General features: G+C 42.7%; 1 protein-coding gene across 3 annotated transcripts in view; it reads right to left on the reverse strand.

The window, feature by feature from the left end:
• Positions 1 to 25557, reverse strand: part of CTNNB1 (catenin beta 1) — a 32581-nt gene that overhangs the window by 1480 nt on the left and 5544 nt on the right. For 2 of the 3 annotated variants that reach the window (XM_077811127.1, XM_077811125.1), the window contains exons 2-14: positions 9946 to 10005; positions 9179 to 9406; positions 8734 to 8987; positions 8401 to 8639; positions 8116 to 8317; positions 7629 to 7773; positions 6908 to 7011; positions 6488 to 6826; positions 5810 to 5968; positions 4768 to 4887; positions 4103 to 4253; positions 3903 to 4024; positions 560 to 620 (exon numbers count right to left, since the gene is read on the reverse strand). In XM_077811127.1, coding sequence (XP_077667253.1) covers positions 560 to 620; positions 3903 to 4024; positions 4103 to 4253; positions 4768 to 4887; positions 5810 to 5968; positions 6488 to 6826; positions 6908 to 7011; positions 7629 to 7773; positions 8116 to 8317; positions 8401 to 8639; positions 8734 to 8987; positions 9179 to 9406; positions 9946 to 9958 — 2137 coding nt within the window. In that variant the 5' untranslated portion in view covers positions 9959 to 10005. Of the gene's footprint in view, positions 1 to 559; positions 621 to 3902; positions 4025 to 4102; positions 4254 to 4767; positions 4888 to 5809; positions 5969 to 6487; positions 6827 to 6907; positions 7012 to 7628; positions 7774 to 8115; positions 8318 to 8400; positions 8640 to 8733; positions 8988 to 9178; positions 9407 to 9945; positions 10548 to 25557 lie in introns of those variants that run through there. The other variant, XM_077811126.1, reaches the window with a different exon arrangement.

The following is a 25557-nucleotide window of genomic DNA, read 5'->3' on the forward strand; positions in this document are numbered from 1 at the left end:
GCATGAGCAAATTCCAGCCAAGCCAGTAGTCTGCATAAACAGTACTGAAACCCAACACAGCAATACTGCAAGAGAACAAGCCTGCTAACTGCAGATTTGCTTCTTAGGTTGCTAGTCAAAATGGCTTACAATCCTTAAGACATGATAGCGTTCTTCAAAGCTGTAGACTACCAGGGTACAAACACCACACTTTGTTTTAAAGGAAAACTGTAATTTAATTCATATTTAGAGTAAATGGGAATGTTCAGAAACACCCAGTGTTGTTACTCTTCATAGAGAGGATACTCATTGAGACTCCCCAGCACAAGGACCACCAGTTTTCTGGTGAAGAGAGAATACAACTAACTGAACAGGATGTAGAATGTTGCAAAGCTAGTTATTACTTGCTATTCAAGATGGCAGTTTCCCATCTGACTGCCAATCTGTAGTATTGAAGTGAAGCGATTGATTTGCTTTTCTCAACTGGCATCTCCTGTATTACTTGCAGTTCTCCTTTAAAGGCACTGAATTTAGCCAGGCTTAAGTTTATTAGGAAATGAGGGAAATGGAACAGACATACCATCTGGACGGTATCCAAGAGGCTCTCCCTGGGCACCAATATCAAGTCCAAGATCTGCAGTCTAAAGAAGATGTGGAGTGTGAAAAGCAAGGAAGGAGGGAGAGTTAAAATTTCAGTGACAAGCTTTCATCCATGAGTTGTACCACATGTAGGCAGTTATTTAATTTTAGACCCAATATTTAGGTTTAGAGTTTTACCAACCTGATATCTCCCTGTAAGCTGGATTTCAGACAGACACTCCTGTTTGCCACAAATCCTACAGCATAGTTTTGCTTAAAACCAGAAAAAAGTTACAGGCCCTATAATTTGAGGGCCATATAAGGGCTTGTCTATGCTATGGAGTTAGTGGCATAACAGTGATGCCACAGCACTCTGCACAGCGTAGATTCACACTACAGCAACAGAAAGGATTCTTCCATTATGTAGCAACTCCATCTCCCTGAGCAACAGTGGCTAGGTCAACACAAGAAAGCCAAGGTTGATAGAGACAATGTCTACACTGAGGGGTTAGGCTGGCATAACTGCAGTGGTCAGGGGTGTGGGGGGGAACACTACACCCCTTAGCAACATGCTAACTCAGCTTAAGTACAGACCATGCTGAAGATGGGTTTTTTTGGGGCCGTTAAAGTCTAACACACTACACACACACCCAAACACCACACCATACACTGTTTGACCACCTATGAATATACCCACTATAGAAGAATGCAATGACCTGCAGATTTTATAGTATTTGGTTAGAAATAGAGAGTCCTGCAAACAAGAGGTTATTATTCACTGAAGTAGTAATAATTCAGTGGTTTAAGCCAGAGGTTCTCAAACTGGTCTGAGAGCTCCATTCAGGTGGTCCATGGATAGTTCCCTCTAAGATGTATGTCTGGATGGCCACACAAGAGAATGGAGGGCAACCAGAATGGAGGGAATGCCTGGACCCTGGAGAAAATGCATATGTAAGGGGAGGGAGGTGAGAAGGAGGAGGAGATATGGGATGCAGCTGCTGGGGAGAGACCCATCCCTCTCCCTCCCAGCCCAACTCAGGGGCTGCTGTGGTCAGGGAGGAGGGCACATCCATCACATTAGAAAATTAATACTACTGATATTAAAAAATGAGTTGTGTGCTTTTATTGGTATAACAAAAAAGGTTTTTTAAATATAGCGCTTTTATCCAAAGTGCTTAACAGTTATCTAACAGTACAAACATTTAGCAAGATTAAGGGGTCCGAGACCCTCAGCAATTTTTAAAGCGGTCCATGAAAAAAAAAAAGTTTGAGAACCACTGCTCTAATCCATAATAAGATCCTGAGTGGCCACTCAAGTTTATCCTATACCAGCGTCACAGAGGAGCTTTGTCTGATTTTGTCCCTTCTCCTTACAGAGGGATCAACAGGGAGCAGTAAGGAGCAGCTACAGTATAAAGCATCTCCTTTACTGCAGGTTCAGTGTTGTTTCTCCTTTGCTCCAGCCTTGGGCATTGTATTGCTCTGAAAAAATGCCTTGTGGGCAGTACCATCTCGAGAACCTTCAGAGCTTCTCCAGGACCACTCATGCTCCCCTGTCCTTAAACAGTCAAGACTGCTTCAGATTGTGCGCTGTATACCTTGGGACCAGGTATCAAAAATCGTTGTGTTATACCTAGAAACTACTCATTTGAAACCCCAGATATTTAAGTAGATCAGGAAATGTCTAGGAAGACGTGATCAGGTTTTATTTTTTTTTAATTTCTTTATGGCTTGTGGACTCTGTGCTAACCCCAGATGCTTTTGTTTTGCTTATAACCTTTAAGCTGGACCTCAAGAAATTGATGCTTAACCATTGTAAAAAGAAAAGGAGTACTTGTGGCACCTTAGAGACTAACCAATTTGAGCATAAGCTTTTGTGAGCTACTGCTCACTTCATCGGATGTAGTTGCTCTTTTTAAAAATCTAGCAATAGATTAAGTTCCCAGATGTATTTTTTTTTTTTTTTAGAAAAAGTAAATTTTAAAACAAAAGGAAATTGGATGTGTGTCTTAAGAGGTTTTTGCATGTTTAATTAGCTGGTGGCAACAGCCGATTTCCTTGTCAGCTCTTCCAGGGTGGGGGAGGACTTGAGGGTACCCCACAGGAAGGAATTCCCAAATGCACCTTCCTGGGTTCAATGGGTTTTTGCACTTGGTGGTGGCAGCATCTACCAATCCAAGGTCAGAAAAAAAAAAACACCACACCAAAATTTTCAAGGTTACAGCTTAATACTAGGCTGGAGTGGCAAGCATTAATTTTTAGTGTCCTTGCGGGCCCCCACCTTCTGCACTCGAAGTGCCAGACTGGGGGGAAAAAAAAAAAAAAATCAGCCTTAGTAGCAGCAGGCACCGCCATGAAGAACCCCAAAATAAGGAACTTTAACATGCCACTCACTTATTGTTCTGAAGTACTACACCAGCCAAAAGCCTTTAAAATAGAGAATGCGTGTGGGTGAAACTGTTATACTTGTAACACTATTTAGATGATACGTGTTACTTTGCGACTGAGCGCTCATCTCAGTCCTTTGTAAGTGAATAATCCAGAAGACACCAGTTTTAAGAGGAGAACTACAGCTACATTTTTACATTAATTACCAGATCTAAACTGTGCAATTTCATCTTGTTAGGGGCAGTGCATTTTAAAAACAGTCAATAAATATGCCCAGCCTGGCCAAATTGTTGCAGCTTATACAGTTGACAGAAGCAGTTTTGCCAAGAAGTTACTTGACCTAAACCACAATACAGAATAGACTAAGAAAGGAATTACATAACTGGTAAAGATTTGTAATTTTTTTTTTTTTTTTTTTTTTTTTTTTTTTACACACAAACATGTACGGAGGCCTTTAGAATCTGGTCTGACAATATCCCTTCAAGGTATACCTAGGGAAGCAAAGACTGAGTCAGTTGCTTCATTAGTGTTTCTCAAAAGAAACAGTTACAACAACAAATACCATGATAACTAGGTCAAGTTTGTGTTTATTGGGATGGGAGCAGGGGGAGGAAGAGGAGAGAGAGATCAGGCCAAGTCACTCTGGATATCTGATGAGGGGAGGGAGGAGCTGGGGGAGGAAGAAAGGAAAGGAGAGAACCAATTCCAGCTTGAGGAGGAAAAACAGGGTCACCACAGTACACACACTTAAGCCTTTTTTCCCTTTTAAAAAAGGAACAAAAAACACAACCTGCTCTTGGATGTGCTGTGCTCAGACAGGGGAAATGCAGCCTGGTTCTGAACAGTCTAGAAGGCTCTCCAGTAGCAAAAGGGAGAAAAATCTGATGGCATCAGAAAGGTCACATGGAGTGAAGGCTTTTATAGGAATAGGAACAAAAAACGATGCTACAACTCACCTCATTCCAAGCCATTGGTTCAGTTCTGAATAGAGAGCTCGTCAACTCAACTGAAAGCCGTTTCTTGTAATCTTGTGGTTTATCCTCAGACATTCTGAACAACACTGCAGCTGCATATGTTGCTATTGAAAGCAAGCAATAGATTTTAGTACAGCCCTTGCCATTTCAATGATTAAGCTTTCTTATTTTTCTTCACTTACCAACACCTTCATTTCTAGAGTGAAGCAGTTCTGTTAGAGGAGCAGTAGCTCCCTCGGCTTCAATGGCTTCAGCTGCCTCCTTATCTTGAGCCAGTTCACAGAGTACTCCTGCAGCTACTCTCTGGATATTCTCAATGGGAGAATACAGCAACTGTAACCACACAAGTATGTGAGCGTAAGTGTTTGGACTTTGATAAACATGCCATTTTGAGGACAGCTACAGAATAGTGGCTAGAGGTAACTACTTTAGTGCTACTAAACAAAGGGGTCTAACCAATTTGGTAAGCCATCCTCCTTTCCCCAGCAATAAGTAGCTAGCTTAATATCAATATTGAGCTAAATCTTGACAAGGATGAGGTGCAAGTTGCCTTTAGCAGACTGCAAGAGGGCAAGTTCCAGAGCCAAAAGTTCACTTCAAGGAGGTGAGCCAGGTAACAGAACAAAATGAGTATTCTGGCAGAACACAGCCACTGTAATAGAAGCCCTCAGGATGTATCTGGTTCCCTGTTAGTCAGGAGTGCTGGGATCATTTCCTTAGTCACACAGGCAACTGATCTGGGCTCATCAGTATAATGCTGAATTGATGGGCCAGATACAACATTAAAAGTTCATGTCCTAAGGCTTTTTTCATGCCAGGAAGACAACTCTCAAAAGTTATCACTTACCTGCACAAATAGTGGAATGGTATTTAGACCCCTGATTACAATTCGATTGTGAACATCTCGTGCAAGGATATGAAGGGCTCCAGTACAGCCTTCAACTATCTCCTCCATACGCACACCCTCCTATATAGGGAAATATACATAAAGACTAGTATTGTACTTTTAAGAGGTGGAAGATTTTAAACTGTTAGGATTTGAGTTTGTTGTAGCATTATTGTCTAAAGGGAGCCATCTGGGCCTCAACAAGTTTGAGTATGCTTTCGTTTAGTTTGTTGCACTGGCAGGTGCTCCGACAACTCCTCTCTCCAGACTGAGAGTTAATTTGTGCACTTAATGCAGTCTGTGGTCCATCTATTGGTTACAGCAGGCTTACTGGTGTGAGCTTACCAGGCTACTTGACTTGTGCATTAATTCTCCTATCTTGGGAGACAGGGATAGAGGGCCAGGGGAAGAGGAGAGGCATATACAGATCTTCTAGTGGCAGAGAATCTTCAAGTTACAGAAGTGTTTAGTGCGCACTCAAGTTCATATACCGGTCAGTGATGTTATTCAACATTTCAGATTAATTTTGGTGCATGTGTGTGCATAGTTCCGGTAAGACAAGATTGTTGAGTAGCAGGTGATGTCCCTACCTCTGGTTAGTTGGAAAAAGAAATTCTACTCTTCCCCCGATTAGGAAACAGGTGCACAGTCTACACCTAATAACCTTACACTAAGAATCTCTTGCTCAGTAAATGAATTAAACAGGCTCTCCCAGACTCCCCAGGGATCCTCAGCTTTAGGGGAGACTGTCTGGACAAGGTGTGCAAGAGCATCTACATGACTTATCCAGATCTGTCCAAAATGCTAGTTGGACTGCAGAAAGTAGGTGCTTGTTACAGACTAATTAATAGTGAATTAATCTTAACATTTACAGCAAGTCATTTTAAGGTTGTAGAAAACCTCATTTTCTGCTATGCTTAGACATAAGTAGCATGCCTTGACTTCCAAGAGGAAAACATCCTGCAACAGTGTCTTGTTTCGCCACTACCTCTTAGTAACGTACCACAAACTGCTGTTGGGTTCCACCCATAGATGTGCGACGCTGGGTATCCTGATGTGCTCTAACCAGCAACTGAACTAGCCTTGGAATGGCACCTTGTTCACGCAGGGGGGCATGATTGGCTGGACAGAGAGCAAGATTGCGGATCAGGCCAACAGTAGCCTGCAATTGGGAAGAAAAAAAAAATTAAGAATTTACAGCAGTGAGTCTTAATTCTGATGTTGTAGCGAGCAAATCCTTGCAAGAGCTATTTTCAAGCTGTTTAATGCCTTGTCTACATTGCCACTTACAACACTGAAACTTACTTTGTTTAGTGGGGTGTTAAAAAGCACCCCTGAGCGATGCAAGTTTCAGCGCAGTAAAGTGGCAGTGTAGACAGTGCTCCAGCACTGGGAGTCACATTCCCAGTCCTGGCATCTCTTCCCTTCACGGAGGTGGTTTTATTACAGCACTGGGAGAGCTCTTTAATGTCAGTGTTTAGACATACCCTACGGTTAGTCTTCCCACCCATCCTAGACATGGGTTACCTGGATGTTCTCCTGTAGCTGAGCTTGAAGACAAGGTTCAAAGCAATCTCAAAACTCAAGTGTTGAATACACCACATTCTACTAATACATTGTTCACTTCACTAAAAATGTTGCTACATATGCAACAAGTGCCATCTTAAGTTTATATGTTTACCTTGATCAGGGGCCAGTGAGATGGTGGGTGTAAGAGTTTAACCACCACTGGAAGTCCATAGTGAAGACGTACTGCATTTTGTGCCATCTCAGCTTCCTGATGTCTACTAGTGAGGTGACGAAGTGCACAGATAGCAGGTTCTGTGATGTCTTCCCGGTCACCAGCCCGAAGAACAGTGCGCACAAGAGCCTCAATACCCCCAACTTGGCATACCATCATCTTGTTCTTATAGTTGTTGCAGGTAAGGTTAGAAAGGATGCCAGCTGCACAGGTTACAACATTGATATCATCTGACCCTAGAAGCTGAACAAGTGTTCCTAGAAGGCCTTCCATGCCCTCCTGTAGAGAGGGAAAGAAAGTGTTGTAAACTACCACCAACCAGTGTTGGTTTTGTTCTTGATCCCTAGCAGAACCACTTACCTGCTTAGTTGCAGCATCTGAAAGATTTCTGAGAGTCCAAAGACAATTCTGAACAAGACGTTGGCTTGGATCTGTAAGGTGGAGTCCCAAAGCCTGCATCCCACCTAGAACAAGATGCAAGTTAACTCTTCAGTGTTAAGCCTACAGCCTTTCAGAGGCAGTAGTTCTGTATATCCTGATCTTGCAAAGGGCTGAGTAGCTTCATAAGATGGAGAGCACCTTCAAATCCACCTGAATTTAAGAGGTAATGGAAGGCATTCCGTACTTTGCAAGATACCTCCAGCGTCATCATAATGAACATTTCTATACTGCAACAGTGAAGAGTTTGCCACACAAAAAAGTCTTAAGTCTCATTAAACAGTGTCCATACACTTATGTATGAGTCTTCAGCCACTTTAATCCTGGCAGATGAATTAACTCTTAGCATATAGTATGTTATTATGGACTACTCAGTCATTTATTGTAGAATACTTGTCTTGCAACTGTCGGGAAATCAAAGCTATACCGGGGTTTACTCATATTCAGCTATGTTGGTGGCCCTACAAGAGCTACAGCTCTAATCTAAGCTACTAATTTCTAAGGAGAGAGGTATTTTACACTTAGTTTGTGTAAATCTTTCCATAACATCAATTCAGATCCTTGTGGGATGCCATATATTGGTACTAGAGTACAATATTCACATGCAGCCATTAGCATGGATACAGCTAATCTGGACACTTACCAGCTTCAACAATAGCAGGTTTGTTACTAGAGCAGACTGAGAGCACCTTCAGCACTCTACTTGTGGTCCATAGTAGCTTCTCATATGTATAGGTCCTCATTATGTTTACTAGAGCCTGGGGTCCACCACTGGCCAGAATAATCAACTGCAAAGGAAGTTTTATTTAGAGCTTAAGATGAAAGTTATGAAACCCAGTCTTTCCACGGTCATTCATTCAGTCTTCACATGCATGGGCAATAACCTGGATGGATAATGGCCATTCAATGGCCTCTAAGTGTTTTTTTCTTATACTCTAGGAGACAATGTTTGGCACCCTTGCTGAAGCAAATCTTTTCACCTCTAGATGTGGTTGGTCCCTACATGTGAAGGGAGAAGGTTCTTGATAAGTATCCACCATAATGACACTAGTGTCATATCTGGGCTGTCAGACAGAGACAGACCGTTAACAGTGCATCTGCTCACGAAAAAGTTGGATGCATTCATTTACCTTGCTTTCTTGATTGCCATAAGCTAAAATCTGAAGGCAATCTGTTGTGATGGCCAAGAATTTAACATTTGTCTTGTTGAGCAAGGCAACCATTTTCTGCAGCCCACCAGCTAGACGGACAGCCATTTTGGCACCTTCCTGATGCAACAGGAGGTTGTGCAGAGTAGTTATAGCATAGAACAGCACGGAGTCCACTGGGGAACTAAAAAAACAAAACAAAGGAAGTGAGCATCTACACCTATCAGTATTAAATACAGGTAAGTGTTGCAATGGTAGTCCACATACCCAAGCATTTTAACCAGAGCAGGAATGCCTCCTGATTTGAAGATGGCCAACAATCCTTCACGGTGATGTGAGAGGTTGTGTAGTGTACCTGCAGTGCAACGAGCTGTTTCCACATCATTTGTATTTTGCATGGTACGCACAATAGCAGATACCATTTGAGGAGAGCGCATGATAGCATGGCGGGAGGCTTCCTTTTTGGACAACTGATGAACCATAACTGCAGCCTTGTTCACCACCACCTATATAAAGTATGAAGCAAGCTATTAGTTTTAGCTAGTCATTTTAATGACACCCTGCAAATCGGCTACATTAACCTAGAGCCTACACATGTACCTGGTCCTCATCATTCAACAATTTGGTCAGTTCTGGGATGGCACGAGTTGCAAGTTCTGCATCATCTTGATAATTTATCAAGTTAACAACAGCATGTTTTAACATCTGGGATGGTTCAGCTAGGCGCTGCACGTTAGTTGGATGAGCAGCATCGAACTGTGTGGAAGGTATCTGCATGCCTTCATCCAGTGTTTCAGGGAACATAGCTGCACGCACTCTCTGTGCTCTAGTCATTGCATATTGTCCATCAATGTCTGAAATAGAGGTAACAGACTTTGCTTAAGACTGGACAGAATAGAATAGAAAGAGTAGGAAGTCTAACAAGACAAGGGACACCAATTAGTATTTAAATTTGTAGAATTAAGCAATCTTGACTTTACTAGATGAGTGTCAGTTTGCAAGTCAAACAAACAATTTAATACAAAAGAATGGAAATTTTCCTTACCAGCTACTTGTTCCTGGGTAAAGGACTGAGAGAACCCCTGTTCCCACTCATACAAAACTTGGGTGGTATCAACATCATCCTCTTCAGGATTCCCCTTGCCGCTCAGAGAAGGAGCTGTTGTTGTGGCACCAGAGTGGATACCAGAGTCAAGATAGGATTGCTGCTGCCAGTGGCTGACTGCTGCTTTTCTATCGGGCTCCATTGCCATATCCAATTCCATCAAGTCAGCTGCAAGAAATCAGTGTTGAATATATAGACCACTTGTTTATTAGGCAAATTTTAGTCATAAGAAGATGCAGCGTGAATTGTTACAACTTTGTATTTAATTTGGAAAGAGCGGAGACAGTTGCTTCAGACTATGAGGTTTTAACTTTATGCCAGTTCAGTTAGCTCAAGACCCAAGCAGAACATTAAGCAAAAACAGGCAGCCCCAACAGAACTGGGCAATAGAACTCTTGGTGGTGCATCCAGGACATATAGGGATTAATTCACTAGTCTTATGCCCTTTTTTTTGGGGGTGGGGGAGGAGGGGAAGGGAGAAGAGGAAGAAGGGACCTTGTTGGCACTTCTTGGACTGAGAAGAATGCATGTCTACAGGTTTATGTTCTTCCTAAAGAGCAGTTTTCCATGCACAAAATATTTAGCAGTAGATGGAACAGTTAGACAGTCCCAGAGGGATTAAATGGGAAGAAAAAAAAAAGCTAAAAGCTTAAGAAGCCCCCGCAATATTTGTCAGAGCCAAGCAAAGTTCAGTCTGTTAGATATACCTTGGGTTGCCATGTTCCTTGCTGGGCTCCCAGAACTATAGCCTGCAGAACTTCAGAAACCTTAACCAGAAAACAAAAAAAAAACAAAAACAAAAACAAAAAAAGTCAAGAACTACGAACTTGCTAGCTTTGGTTAGTTTCCAGTAAGAGAGAGGAGTTCAAGTTATGGGATCAGCCTAGCATGTTAATGCTGTATCTCAGTCTACATGCAGTGGTTCTCAAACTTTTGTAGTGGTGACCCCTTCAGGCAAGACAAGCCTGAGTGTGACCCTGCCCCCCCCATGATTTTTTTTTTTTAAATAGTTAATACTAGTATAAATGCTGGAGGTGAAATGGGCTTTGAGGTGGAGGCTGACAGCTCACAACCCCCTGACGGGTCCCAACCCCCAGTTTGAGAACATACAGGTTAGGAGACACATCAAGCCTGTATACAATGCAGCCAATTACTCATTAGCAATCCCTCTCATCTAAGAATGGTAACATCAGGGAATACACATCCAGGCTTTTGCTGGCAGTCTCAAAACATTTACTTTCTTAAAAATCCAAGAGGAAAAGCATGGAGGACAGACAGCATTGAAACCATTTTCTGCATTTCTCTATTCCTCAGCTATAAACTGGAACCAGATTAACATCATGGGGGGGGGGGGGGGAGAGGGAGGGCTGGGAAGTACTTGGACACCTTTCCAGCTCTGATCCTAGAGCCACTACATGAGCCTTAACCTCTGATAAGGCTACAGACCTGGAAAATGCATAGACCCACTGTAAGCCATCATTATGCAAGGCTACCAGTGGCCCACTGGCCATCCTTCCCTGCCATTCCATGGGTGGAGAGAAGCCATTAACTGTATCCCTAGGCCACCCAGAGACTTCCCCACTCCAGAATCCTCAACTGATCATTTAAGCCAAGTCAGAGTCTGCTTTGTGCCACTGGAGTAGCACACAGATTTAGGATTTATACTGCTCACTCCCCACCTCAATTTGGTTTGCTGTGAAAACAAGTTTGATAGTAGACAAGAAACTTGCATGAAAATTAAATGCTGAAGAATCACAAACTGGATGTTTAAATTCTCATTTTGAAGTCAGTCAAGACAATTCTTGATCTAGACCCCATAAATTCTAACGAGGCTTGAAACATTAAGCCCACCTATTCCCAAGTTCAAGAAGGGAGTGTTGACTGAAGATGAACTAGACACACAGGTAAAGTGCTCACTAGTTGAGTTTGGCATGGTAAAAATTTATGTAATATCTGCTTGTACTGCTCCATAATCCCCATTCCCCAGTTTAAAATTAGATTAGCTTCCCTACTCGACAGGCAGCCATCTATTCCTGAAGTGTACACAAACTTATTAGGTGGTCAATAACTGAATTCCTTCCCCCCCGCCCCCCCCAGAGAGCTTATTCATATGGGTAAAGCTACTTAGAACACTTCTTCAGTTTGCCACAAGAGATAGGGCTGTCATTTCTCCTTGATATTAGAGGAGAATATTTCACTCTTCAATTTGGACCACCATCCAATAGTGACAGATTAAAGCATGTCCAGACCTATTAATCTTAAATTCAGTTTAAAAAAAAAAAGTCAAGTCCACCCAGCCAGTTTTTGGCTAAAAGAGATTTTACATTATATAAGTGAGGAAACCTTACATAGGACCTCCTTTTATACTAGTAAAAAAACCCACACACATGTAGATTAGCTCTTAAACAGCTGGTTACCAAAAAGTGATTACACTGAACATAGCACCAACTTTTCAAAAGAGCAATGCAATTCACAGGAACCATAAATGGAAGCCTACACCACGGGTCTCAACCTCTCTGAGACCCCCCCCTTCCAACATGCTACAGAACTCCACAGCCCACCTGTGGAGTTCAACGACTGCTTTTCTGCATATAAAAGCCAGGGCCTGCACTGGGGAGTAGCAAACCGGGCAACTGCCTGGGGCCCCATGCCAGAGGGGCCCCTGGGAATCTAAGCTGCTCAGGCTTTGGCTTCAGCCCCATGTGGTGGAGCTCAAGTCCTCAGCCCCATGTGGTGGGGCTTCAGCTTTCTAACCTGGGCCCCAGCGAATCTAATGCTGGGGCACTGCTCAGTGGGCCCCCTCAGACCTGCTTGTGGCCCCCCAGACCGCTGGTTGAGAGCCACTAGTCTACACTACTCCTAAATTATTCAAAACTTCACCGGCTCCTGGAATTCCACCCTATTAACCTTGATGCAAGTAGACCATGTTTAGAACTTAATTTTAATACACTCTTGAAAGCATTTTGCTTTCAAGTATTCATTACTGCTAAGCACAGTGTGATTTATTTATGCCATTGGAGATACCGACATGAGCACTAAACCACCATACATTTTTCTTTCTTCTGAAAAACTGCTACATCTGTTTTGCATTTGGTGTGAAGATTGTATTTTAAAACTTCCCTGGACAACTGTTGCTAAAGTATTTTACAAAGATTGAATAAAGCTGAAGTGCATGCAAGAAAGCACCCACAAAAAGGGAGCTTCACAGCCTCTGCCTTCTGCCAGATCCCCCAGCCAAAGTAAAGCTTCTGTTACAGGAAGTCTACTGTTCTGATGTTGTATGGCATTTTGGTAGGTGTTCAGACTTATTTCCAAAAGACAAGAATAGAATCTAAAATACAAGTTAAGCCTGAATGACTAGTCCAGCAACAGTCTCATTTTCCATCTAATCAAGTTTAGTGTTGAAGCTTCAGAAATAGGAGAAGCTATATGTTAAAGTATCTGGAAAACGGACAAGCCTAATAAAATGTTTAGCATAGATCAGAGGTCTAAGTCAAACCATCTACAAGTAAACAATCAGGAAATATGTTCAAGATTTGAAAAACTGCTGGCAGATGTATTTAACCAGTCAAGAACACTAGTGATCAGCAGCTGCAGCATGTTGCGCCTGTTTTATTGAGGCAACTTATTACCTCTAAGCCTTTGACTACCAGGCAATGAGTCCCTACAATTTCATTTAACTAAGGAGTTAAAGATTCAGGAAAGCAAAAGCAAGACGGGTGGCTGCAATGTAGAGTGCATGCTTATGCATGCTAGAATTTTATATTACATAAGCCTAGATAAATGTATAGTATAATTAAGTTAGTATGTATTTTGCTGATCACTTCTAAAGTTTAACTGCAGCAAATGAGAGCTAGTTAAGACTAGTTTTCTAGATGTGCCAGCAGCAAGGTGTTCAACCCAAGATCTTTAAGTTACTTTGTTGCAGATCTGTCCCAACTTCTTCCTCCTAGACATCTTTGTATCAGTAGATGAACTAGAAGAGGTGAAAGAATATCACATGCTTGAAATTGGTACAGAATGGCATTTCTTCTGCCAAGATCAGATAACCTGCTCAGCCCAGAACTGTCCACCCTTCCTTAGTTTAAACTACAGTTAGAGGCAACAGGTCAGGCAGCAATAAGCCCTCTGCCCCCCAATTCTGTTAAATTGACATGAATATTGCTGGCAGTTAGTATCTACAGCAGTTAGCATGAAGTGCTGAACTTGTTATAGAAAGACATTGTTGACAGCGTAGGTTACCCAAATAAACAATCCTCTGCCAATGGCCTAATTACCACCCTGGCTTCTGCAAAGGAGTCCTTAATTAAACCTCTGAGATAGGACACAGTTCACCACCTCATGTATTGCTTTGGCATTGACTAAACTCCAGGCACTTTCCCCTGCAGAAGCACTGAAATGCTATTGTCCATCTTTTCCTAGAATGCATATCTACAAATGCTAAGCAGCATGGTAGGAGGAAGAGGCCTCTTAAGGGCACAGCCCAGTTGAGTTATCCCTGTGGAATTGGAACAGGAAGGTAGGATACCTTGATTTTACTACATTGTTCTGTTAGGGCACTGTTGCATGAAGAGTGCTTATTAAATGGCCAAATCAGTATCATGAACTAGTTACAGAAACCTGGTTTTGCTTTTTAGTATGGATAAGGCCTCTGAGCAGTAGCATGTTGCCGTCAGCAAGAAAGTTTCAAATTAGAAGCCCATCTTCCAAAAATCAGGGTGGATCAACCTTTACTATTGAAAATCTGAAATGCATAGACATGGAACAGTGATATTTCATTTAAACACAGCAATGGATTCTTTCCCCCTACCCTTTGTCTTGTCCATTTAGATCAGGGGTGGCCAACCTGAGCAGAAGCCAGAATTTATCGATGTACATTGCCAAAAAGTCACAGTAATACATCAGCTGCCCCCACCCACCAGCAGCCCCCGCCAATCACCACTTCCCCTTCCCTCCCGATCAGCTGTTTTGTGGTGTGCAGGAGGCTGGGGGGGGGGGGGGAGCTAGGGCACAGCAGACTCAGGAGGAGGTAGGAAGGGGTGGAGTGGGTGTGGAGCTTGTGGCAGAGCCAGGGGTTGAGCAGTGAGCACCCCCCAGTACTTTGGAAAGTTGGCACCTGTAGCTCCAGCCCCAGAGTTGGTGCCTATACAAGGAGCCACAGGTTGGCCACCCCTGATTTAGAGGAACAGCTCTGTGGCAGTTTGTAGCATCTAGCACAATGAAGCCTCATTTTTGTTTGCCCCAGGCACTACTGTAAAAAAAAATTTTTTTTAAAAGCAAAAGAGACAACAGCAGCTGAATTAAAGCAGAAAGTGTTATTAGTGAGCTGAGTGAAAAATTCTACATACAAAAACTAATGGTAATGTTAGTATCTAGAATTTTGACGTCCTTTTTATACTATACCCCCTTTTAATTGTTTTGTCAAAAGGGAAGCCAGGAATTTTAACCCAGATTTTTAAAAAGGTATTTAGGCATTGCTAAGTTCAGAGTTGCAAACACCCAACTGATTTGAGAGACCTAAATCCCTAGGAAGAGGGCTTAAACTCCTAAATCAGTTACACACTGAAACAGCAGCAATGCCTAAATAACAAAATCTAGGCCTTTGTCCATCTTAACAAGACACTGAGGGTTACTGCATTTAGTGGAAGTTGAACTAGCAAGGGTGCTGACAGTTTGAGTATAAAGGTAAGGAAGATCAGACCTGCAGTTTGAATAGTTAAATGCTTGAGTTTTAGCTATATCCATCCTACAGTCTAGGCAGTGATTTAGTCTTTTCTGTTTTAGTTAGTGTTCCGTTTTAGAAAAAAACTTCAAGTCCTTGCTATCTACTAAATTGCATGATGGTTTTGCTCTATTTTGACTGCTCTACAAGACAGCCATTTCAACTATGGAAGTTCCCTCCATTCTTATGGATCCTTAATACAGCTCTACATACCACACTGCTGTTAAATAAATAGTCTTTGCTTCCAAGTTTCAGCTATACTGGACCAACATAAATGGTCTGTGACACAGCTGGCTGAACTAGTTACTATGCATTCTTTATACATCCAATTATGAAAATATTTTCTAGCAACCCAAATTGCTATGTAAAATTTAGAGGGAAGTGGCATGCATTCCTACGCTGAGTGTAGAGAATCAGCTCAACTGAAGCTGAACGAGTCAATCTGTTTTGAATGTTTCCACAGGTAAAGAGTTATTCCTGGTTACTTCTTCCTCTATTTTCCTCTGGTATTTTAGTGACCAGTGAATCAATCCTACAAGTTGCCATTCTACATCAAGAGAGTCAGGACTGCTATGGATCCCATTTGGGCAGCAGATGCTCCCACCAGCTACTTCAAACCTAATGTCCATTCATATCAGATGCCACTGAGTACACTCATTTCACTGTTTCGTGGCAAATGAAGCTCAGCGGTATGTACAAAGTTTTAGCGCTCAAAAACTTTCAACATTTCCTACTAATAGCTAGTGTCATGTTCAAGTTTAACACTAGCATACAGGCAAGCTCTTTAGTAACTCTTCCCAATAATCTTATCATATTCCAAGTGCTGAATATTCAAAAGTTCTAGTTTTTCAAGTGTGATGTTCTGTTGGTTGTCCAAAGTAGTATGTTCCACCAGGAGTTACAGGACATTGATTCACAAACCTTTTTCAAGAAAGCCTTTGATTAACATTAGGGTGGCGAGACTTCAGTTTCATTTATTTCCTTGATGAGACTATTTCTCAGTCTGAGCAATGAAAGGACCAGTCAGTTTTACTTTGTGACTACAGGAGACATATGCATACCATTCTCACACTACAGGGTTTCCTAGGATGTGCCACACCTTGAAAGCTCTAAGCTCTCCTTGCCTTGTGCAATATCCCTGTTTATATTCCATGTAAGCAATTCCTTTAGTCTAGAATATTCAGTGTACTTCTAGCTGTCCTTAATACCATGTAATGTGTAAAGGCATTTTTAAGCTTACCAAAAAAAAAGTTCTGATCAGAAGGTAGTATAGGAGTGGGTAAACTATGACCTGTAGGCCAGATCTGGCCTGCCAACTGTTTTAAGCTGGCCCTCGAGCTCCCACTGGGGAGTGGAGTCTGGGGCTTGCCCTGCTCAGGGTCAGGGGTCACTCCATTCAGCTCCTGGAAGCTGTGGCATGGTGTTGCCACCCCACCCCACAGCACTCCAGGCTGGGAGTAGGGTTGGGGGCTGCTCCACACGGCTCCCAGAAGCAGTGGCACAGCCCCCCCTCCAGTGCTCCAACAGGAGCTACAGGGGCAGTGCCTGCAGACACGACAGTGTGGAGAACCACCTGCCCACGTCTCCACATAGAAGGAGCATGCTGCTGCTTCTGAGAGCTGCTGGAGGTAAGTGCCGCCCAGAGCCTGCACCCCTGAGCCTCTCCCCATGCCCTAACCCCTTGCCCCAGCCCTGATCCTCTTCCTGCCCTCTGAACCTCTTGATCCTAGCCTGGAGCACCCTCCTGCACCCCAAACCCCTCATCCCTAGCTCCACTCCAGAGCCTACACCCCAACCCCTGGGCCCAGCCCTGAGGACCCTCCTGCACCCCAAAGCCTGCACCCCCAGCTGGAGCTCTCACCCCCCTGCACCCTACTCCCCAGCCTGGAGTCCCCTCCCACACTCTGAACTCCTCATTTCTGGCCCCACCATGGAGCCTGCACCCCCAACCAGAGCCCTCACTCCCTCCTGCACCCCAACCCCTGATCTACACTATGGACAAGGCTCCTGCAGCTGGGCTTGTTCTACTGCTGTTCTAAATAGTCTTGTTTTCTGGCAGTCTTAATTAAATAGTTAAGGATGTGGCAGCCAGACAAGCCCTTTATTTTGGGACAGTATGAGTCAGTGGTAAGTCTTGGGACTTAGTTTATTAAGGCAAAATACTAACCCCTTTCTCAGCCAATAAGGGATCATACCTTTCTTTTGTATTGGAGAAATATATCAACTCAGACACTTCTGAGCATAATATTAATTATTTCCAGTTGGTGCGTACTTGGGTCCTGTAACGGTAATACACATCTACAGAACTCAAAATCAAAGATCAGCAGGGCTTTCCCTGATAAATAGGGAAAATGGGAGTTGCAAAATCAACAGTTCCTACCATATTTAATCTTTCATTCAAAAAGTGGTGAGCCCTTATGGTTGCAAGGAGGGCACTCAAAATAGAGCTGCTCTGGTGCCTTGAGGCAGGCACGCAGCCAGCACCAGCACCACTCACTACTTTGCTTGCAGCGGCAGCATGAAACAAGGTCAGTCAGTATCACTGCAGTTGCTCAACCATCTAAGTAGTGAAGGCAAATAACTGGGTCCTTCTTGGTAGAAGGGCCCAATAAAAAAAAAACAAACAAAAAAAAAAACACATCAACTTCAGAGCAGGAAGGAGGCTCTGGAAACAGAAGAAACCAAGCTTCCCATAAATGGAGGTGGAAGATCTTATCCAGAGATTGATCCAAAAATGGAACCCCAAGTAGGATCCAGGGACTGCTTTCTGGTAGCGGTTGATCTCTTCTCCTGCAGTCAGAAAACTGATCAACTAGAAACATGTCAGTGACCCACCATTATTCAGTATATTGCATTTTTTGGGTGTGTGGTTGATTTATATAGGGGGAATAAAGCCTTGGTAGCTGTAATTCATGGTAAGTAGGCTTAGTTCTGCTAATTCCAATCTAAGTTGCTTTGTCTTCCTAAATGCAACTTCACTGACAAACTGCTGTTGACTGGTCAACGTGAGGCTACATCTTACTTTGCGTATTAGTGGTGTTGCCTCTCACTAGCTAGAAAGAACTGAAATCAAGGGACACTCATATCAAACTGTCAAAACCCTTACATTGTAAAAAGGTTTTCCAAAGTCCTAAAGTATGCTGTACTGCAGCTGGGAGTGAGCCTCCAAGCATGGGTAGATGTCATGCTCGCTCTGCTCAAGCTAGCATGCTAAAGTAGTAGTAGTGTGGAGGTTGCTTAGATCCAGGAGACTGGGTGAGCTTGAGAGCCCCAGCTGTAAGTGTCCACGCAGCTATCTTTAGCTCACTAGCTGGAGCTGAGCAAGCAAGAATCTGTCTACCCAGGCTGGGAGGCTTGCTCCCAGCTGCAAAGTGGTCATACCCTAAAGCATGCATAGTCAGTAGACCCCCAGATGCTTTAAAACAGACCCTGAAATTTTTACTTGCTGTTTTTTATTTTCTCAGGTCCTTGGCCAAAAAATTATATGACTACGCCTGCCATAAAGGAAAAAGACTTGTATCCTTAATGTTTATGATGCAGCGTTAATAAAACTACTTCTTGCATTAGAAGTCTGGATGTACCCAGTACCTCCCATGTAAAACTCCATGGCTGTCTTGAGTTAGTAGGTTTGTGACTTCACAAGTCAAAAGGGGGAATGACTTTTTTGTGGGGGGGAGGGGGCTTCAGAGGTGGTCTCAGAGGCTAGAATTGAAAGGGCAGGAGGACTGAGTAGGTACAAAAAAATCTTACTATCTCAGGGGTGGGCAAACTTTCTGCCCTGAGGTCCACATCCGGGAATAGAAATTGCATGGCGGACCATGAATGCTCACAAAATTGGGGTTGGGGTGCGGCCAGAAATGAGGAGTTCAGGGTATGGAGGGGGACTCCAGGCGACAGTGCAGGCTTTGGGATGGGACTGAGGTGTTTGGAAGGTGGGGTAGGGGGATCAGCGGTTCAGAGGGCAGGAAGGGGATTGGGGTGGGGCAGGGGGGTTGGGGAGAGGCTTGGGGTGCAGCCTCCAGCTGACGCTTACCTCAAGCAGTGGCACATCTCTTCTCTGGCTTTTATGTGGAGGCGCAGCCAGGCAGCTCTGCACGCTGCCCTGTCTGCAGGCACTGCTCCTGCAGCTCCCATTGGAGCACCGGAGAGGGGCCATGCCACTGCTTCTGGGAGCCGTGTGGAGCAGCCCCCCCAACCCTACTCCCTGGCTGGAGCACTGGGGGGTAGGAGAGGGCAGCACCATGCTGCGGCTTCTGGGAGCTGCATGGAGTGACCCCTGACCCTGAGCAGGGCAAGCCCGAGAAGCTGCTCGAGCACTGCAGTTTGCCCACCCTGGTATAGATCCTACCCATGCTAGAACAGCTAGGAGCTCTGTAGATTTCCCTAGTACAGACAAGGTTGGGGGGGAAGCAGGGAGTCAATGAATGAAAATCAAGGTTTAAGGCAGAGCAAGTAGTGTATTCTAGCCAAATGGCTGAAGTACACAAAGTTCTTAGTAAGACAGTAACCAAGTCAAATTTTGAATTACTTGCCATTCTTTGCCAGTACTGGCTGCTTAAGTACCTAAAACATAATTCCATAAAAAATCCTGTCACTGAAACTGCAAAATTCACCCACAACTCAGTTAAGCACATGTTTAACTAAGGAAAAAAGCAATCAAACTCTTAATTAAAATGGTCAAGTATTCTGTTCTCCAGCAAGGAATTTCAGGCATGAGTTTTTAACCATTAGTTTCAGTAGTTATTCCTGACAGCCTCTCCTTTTGCATTGTAAGGACAGTAAGACAAATTAGCGTTTGAGATACTCCCACGTTGAATACAGACTTCTTTAAGGGAGTAGTAGCACCAACCCATCTCAGCTACTAAGATTCGGAAGAAATGTACTTGGAATTAGGATAACAAACTCCGTTACCAAAAGCCAAATACAGGGGAAATATGGAAAGATGCAGGATTATTTGTGGTGCTCTCCAAGTATCTCTAGTTCTTGTTCTAAACCAAAATACAAAACAATCTACTGCTCTAGCTTAGAAGTCCTACAGATACCTGTTCAACAGTCCATTGCCTACATATAGCTGGCTCCAAGAGAAAGGGCAATACTTTAACACTGCTACTTAGGCTAGTGCACTGAAGTCATTGCAGTAGCCTTTATAAACTTAATACCTTTCTTTTAGAGGTTAAGATTAGCAGTTTCTTCACTCACAAAACCAGCTATCTGAAGGGTCACTGTTGCAACTAGAACTGCAGGTGCTTCCATAAGCTTGAGAGACTATGAAAGTAGGGTGGATAAGAGTCAGACTGTAAAATGGGAAGTACAAAACATTTTAGTTTCCTAATTAGAGTTTCAGATTTTAAGAAGATTTTCTATTAAGAAGTTTCACACTTAATACTCATCTATGCCTGAAGCTAATTCCAGGGCATCAATATGCTTATTTGGAAACCACTACAAAACTCAAGCACCATGCAAAGCCACCTTCTAAAGTATTGAATTTCAAGAAGAAAAGACACTGATTAGGCTATACAAAGTTTGCTGTTTGAAGGCAATGGGACTTCTGCTCCTAAGTCACTTAGGTGACTGAAAAATCCCATCTGATCCTAAAAGTTAAGTTCCTATTTTTGAAAATTATGGCCTAGATACTGAAAGTCTAAATATCTTTTCATTACCATCACTGAAACAAGTTTGACAGATTTGCCTGTAGGAAAAAATTTACACAAAAAACAGTTTTAGCCACCACTGCTGCACATGTGATTATTCCCTTTTAAGTCAATAGGACTGTTGATACAAGACTTATATTCCTACTGAAATGTGTCCACTATCAGTACCATCAACTCTGTTGCCTTCTTAGTTTTGTAAGATTCAAATAAAAATACCTCAACAGTGGTGGCATTTAAAAATACAGGGGTTTACAGTTTAGTTCATTAGAACTGTAATAGCACATGTTTTTTACCTGTTGGTTTTAACCCCATCCAATTTCAGTCAATTCACCCTGACCTATGCATTGTACACTAACTCCTGAGTTGCAGACCATTAAGCTTTCAGAGGCTGAAGATACGAGCAATTGGATATTATTCCCAAGTTATCTAAACATTCATTTAGAGATCGCCTACAAAGGCTAAGGATTTAGAGGTATGAACTCTTTCTCCGCTATAGTTAATAGGATAATATAACTAGGGCCCTACCAAATTCACAGCCATGAAAATTGCATAACGGACTGGGAAATCTGATCTTGTATGCTTTTACCCTATACTATACAGATTTTACAGGGGAGACCAGCATTTCTCAAGCATGGGGAGGTCCTGACCCAAAAAGGAGTTGGGGGGTCACAAGGTTATTTGGGGGGGGTTGTCATGGTATTCTACCTTTACTTCTACACTGACTTCAGAGCTGGGCAGCTGAAAAGCAGTGCTGTTGACTGGGTGCCCAGCTCTGAAGGCAGCACACTGGCAGCAGCAGCCCAGAAGATATGGTACTGCCACCCTTACATGCCATCCTTACTGCTGTGCTGCTGCTGGCAGCTCTGCCTTCAGAGCTGGGCTCCTGGCCAGCAGCTGCTGCTCTTCAGCTGCTCAGCTCTGAATGCAGAGCCACTGCAGGCAGCAGCACAGAAGGAGGGTTGCAGTACTGCTACCCTCCCCCACAATAATCTTGCACCCCCCCCCCACAATTCCCTACAATCACAACACTGATGTTTCAAATTTAAAATAGCTGAAATCAAAAAAATTAGGATTTCAAAAATCCTATGACTCTGAAATTGACCAAAATGGACAGTGAATTTGGTAGGGACCTAAATATAACTAAATGAAGCCTGTTTTAGTAAACCTTGATTTTATTTAGTTAATATTTGGTAACATTCAACTGGTAATTCAGAATGTAAGATAACCAATTTGAGGGGGAAAAATCCAACCTCCTTGACCCTTACATTCCTTCAGGATTTTTGTACAACAAAGCAAGTTGGGGACAAGTGAAGTAATCATGGCAGGATTTACACATATATACAACATAGTTTCAGTCCAGTGTCACTCACATAAGTGATGAAAAGCTACAGATAAGGCATTACAGCAGCTCAGAAAAGTTTGCTATGGCATCCTTTACCCCATTTGTCTAAAATGTCCTCATTTAAACCTGATGCTTTTAGTCTAAGAATTTAAGCTGACATTTAAAGCTAAGAGCCTTGATAGTCAATTGGAGCTACAAGATGGGTGAGGTAATCTTTCATTGGACCAGCTTCTGTTGGTCAGAGACAAGCTTTCCAACTTACACAGAGCTCCTTTGAAGATAACCCTAAAATCCTGGGCCCAACCCAGCTACAACACTGCATACTATTAGTCAATAACAGATTTCCATCCAGATTGGAAGTGCAAGCCAATTCTTGAGTCTACTAGGCAGAGAAACATGTGAGCTCTAGTTCCGTGCTATGCAAGCAAGGTTACTGATGTTAAAGTGAAATGGAACAGTTTGTTGTGTTGGTTGCTTATAAAATTTCAAGTAGTAAGACTGGTCTTCCTCCACTACAGTTGTTATCCTACTGGAGACTTGTACATCTGGAATAACTGAAGTAGTAGTGTCACCACATGACCACTTTATAGTATTTCATAAAGTTGGGAAAGTACTTTCAGTTTAAAGTCAGCATGATACATTACAAGGACATTTGATGCCAATGATTGGAGGGAAAGCCATTAAGCCAGCTAATACGTGAACATTCTGATCCTGCCAATGCCTAATGCAGCATCAGATTTGGTTGCTGGACTACACTAGAAGTATTTAAGAGGCAGCTATCCAAAAACTGACTTGGTACAAGCTAGTCAATACATAGCGTAAAAGCAGACTTCATAATCAAGTTTATGTAACCGATTGGTACTGAAAGCAGTTTTCTACCAGTAATATCTAGTTCTTTAATTTTGCAGATTAACATTTTTTGTCATTCTAGATTCACACTGAATATATGACTACTTGAGGTCAATACCAACTCCCTGAAATCAAAGAACATACATATAGGCTTGAGAAAACCCAGTCTGAAGCTTTGCAAGAGAAGGGGGCATCGATAGCTACATTTCCTCTAGAACTTTTGCCTCACACATTTGAAGTTAAGCTTCTAATTATCCAAGAGCTCAATTTCCAGTTCTGCATCTGTATTAACAGAAGTCAGTCATTCCATAGGTTTCTCCCATAGTTATTTGGGCAGAATGAGAATTGTAATCAAGTCTGATAAAATGCAGTTCCCATTTTAATTAGTATACTTTGCATTTATCAGAAACATTTCACTGCTGTTTGAAGCCACTAACAACAGACTTTTCTACACTGCATGGAACCGAACTCCTACTGGAAAATGGCTTGCTATCACACTAACAGTTCAGGCTTCCAAGTCCTTGCTTATCCTCCGAATATGTGGAAGAGATCTATTAATGGAGAAATTCAGAACAAATCTCTCCTCCCTACCCCAAAAAGGGTCTCTGATGTGGTGTCCACAACATTGCAAATAAAACTGGTTTAAAGCTGCCATCATTCCAGCAATCTAAAAACTAAAATTGTAAAGTCAGATTTTACAATTAACATAATTCCAATTCTTGTTCACATATTTTTGTTACCTAATCTTAGCAAATACAGCAACAGCACAAGAGTGCTTTGCTTCGTCAAGAAAACTGGGTTACTCCCATCCACAAGACAGTCTTTAAAGCCATAATTAAATCCTGCTACAGTAGCCTTAACTACATTTTCTAAAACTGGATTAGCTGTACTATGAAAATTTAGAGGGTCTTCCAAGCAGGTTCATACACAGCAAGTAAGGCCCTTTGCAGATCATTGTAGTTTAAAAAAGCATGGTCCACAAAGAGGTGAAAACAGCACAGCATGGTTACTGTATGTTAAAGCTGCATCTCTTCTGCCCCCTTCAATTATGCTTAATATTTTCCAGTAAATCAAGATAAAAGGTATCTGACAAGCAGATGCCTCGAGATTCTGCAGGTTGCCTTCAGAGTGGTGTTATACTTCAAAATGTGTCTAGAAACTGCATCATGGTAAGTTTGTGTAACTTGACCACATTTTCTTTAGGAGTTACCAAGACAAAGACTGACCATACCTATACTACATAACATTGCACTTGTTATGCACCATTCAAGCCAAGTCAGTATTACAGAGCTAGAAGATGTCTGCCAGATATTTTTATCTACCTTTGGTTAGTAAGCAAGTAAAGGTGGTGTCCTTCCAGTGTAGCAAGGTCCAGAGACAACATCTTGGTGATGAAGGCAGACCCACCCTCAGCTACTGAGATTGCCACTAACAAGTTATTCCTGGATTCCCCTTTCACATCAGCCTCTGGCTCCAAAGGTACAAAACTCCCTCTACAGACTACCCAGCTGTCACTAAGTAGTTGTCTTTTACCCCACTTGTTTAGTGTGAAGTCAAGATGCAGATACTCTACCACTTTGTCAGCCTCCTCTTTTGGCTCCTTCTCCCAGTGTGGAACAATCATGGCCACAGCCTGGGGAAAGCTATAGGCAGCACCAATAGCAGGCAATAAACATGTAATTTTGGGTACATGAACAGTCTTGTTAACTTGTAGTAGTTTGCCAAAGCAATAAGCAGCAGCACTGAAAGTGCTTGCAGACGTCAAGGAAACACTATACAAGTTCTCAATTGGAAGACGGATACTCATGAGGGTCAGCTTTCCACTTTCAAGGGGATTTTTACCAAGCTCTGCAATATCAGAACTGTAAACATGGTAACCAATTTTACAACCTACATATGGGCATCTATATGCCAGCCCCAGATGATACAATTGCCTAGAATTTGTGACCAGCTATTGAGGCAGATTCTAATCTGAAGTGTGCAGGTTAGTTGATATTTCCAGATACACCATAGTAATGCACATGATGCAGCCAAAATCAGGTTGAGGTGCTTTATTATTGTGTAGTTTGCTTCTTAGTTTATGAAACTGAATTTGGTAACAGTGCTTTCTGACATTACTATATACTTTAGCAACTTGAATAAACTGTTATCAGCAACCAAACATACTGTGGGCTTGTCTTCACTACCAGGGAGATCTATGCGGCTGCAATTAATGCAGCAGGTATCAATTTAGTGGGTCTAGTGAAGACCTGCTAAAACAGCAGAGCGCTCTCCAGTTGACTCCAGCTCTCGGAGAAGAGTAAGGTAAGTTGACTGGAGAGTGCAATGAAACAGCACAGTGAAGACACCAGGATAAGTGGACCTAAGCTAGGTCAATTCAAGCTACATTAGTCACATAGCTGGAATAGTGTAACTTAGATCAACTTACCCTGGTAAGTAAGACAAGTCCTATGGTTGCACCCCCACTGTTCTAACATGTTCACAGTTCCAGCTACTTTAACTATTGTGGGAATGGTTTATGCCACATATTGTGAAGCCTTTGCTTATATGCCTGCCCTCCAAAAACCCTCAACCAAGAATTTAACAACTTTGAGGTTAAATTACATGTACCGTATATACTTGTTCATTAGCCTGTTCATTTATTAGCCAACCCCCCCCGATGGATAGGTAAAAATAGTAAAAACTGTGTGACCCTTTTATAAGCCAACCCTATATTTCAGGGGTTGGCAAACTTTGGCTCCCGGCCCATCAGGGT

The sequence above is a fragment of the Eretmochelys imbricata genome, chromosome 2, assembly GCF_965152235.1.
Source record: "Eretmochelys imbricata isolate rEreImb1 chromosome 2, rEreImb1.hap1, whole genome shotgun sequence".
NCBI classification, from domain to species: domain Eukaryota; kingdom Metazoa; phylum Chordata; order Testudines; family Cheloniidae; genus Eretmochelys; species Eretmochelys imbricata.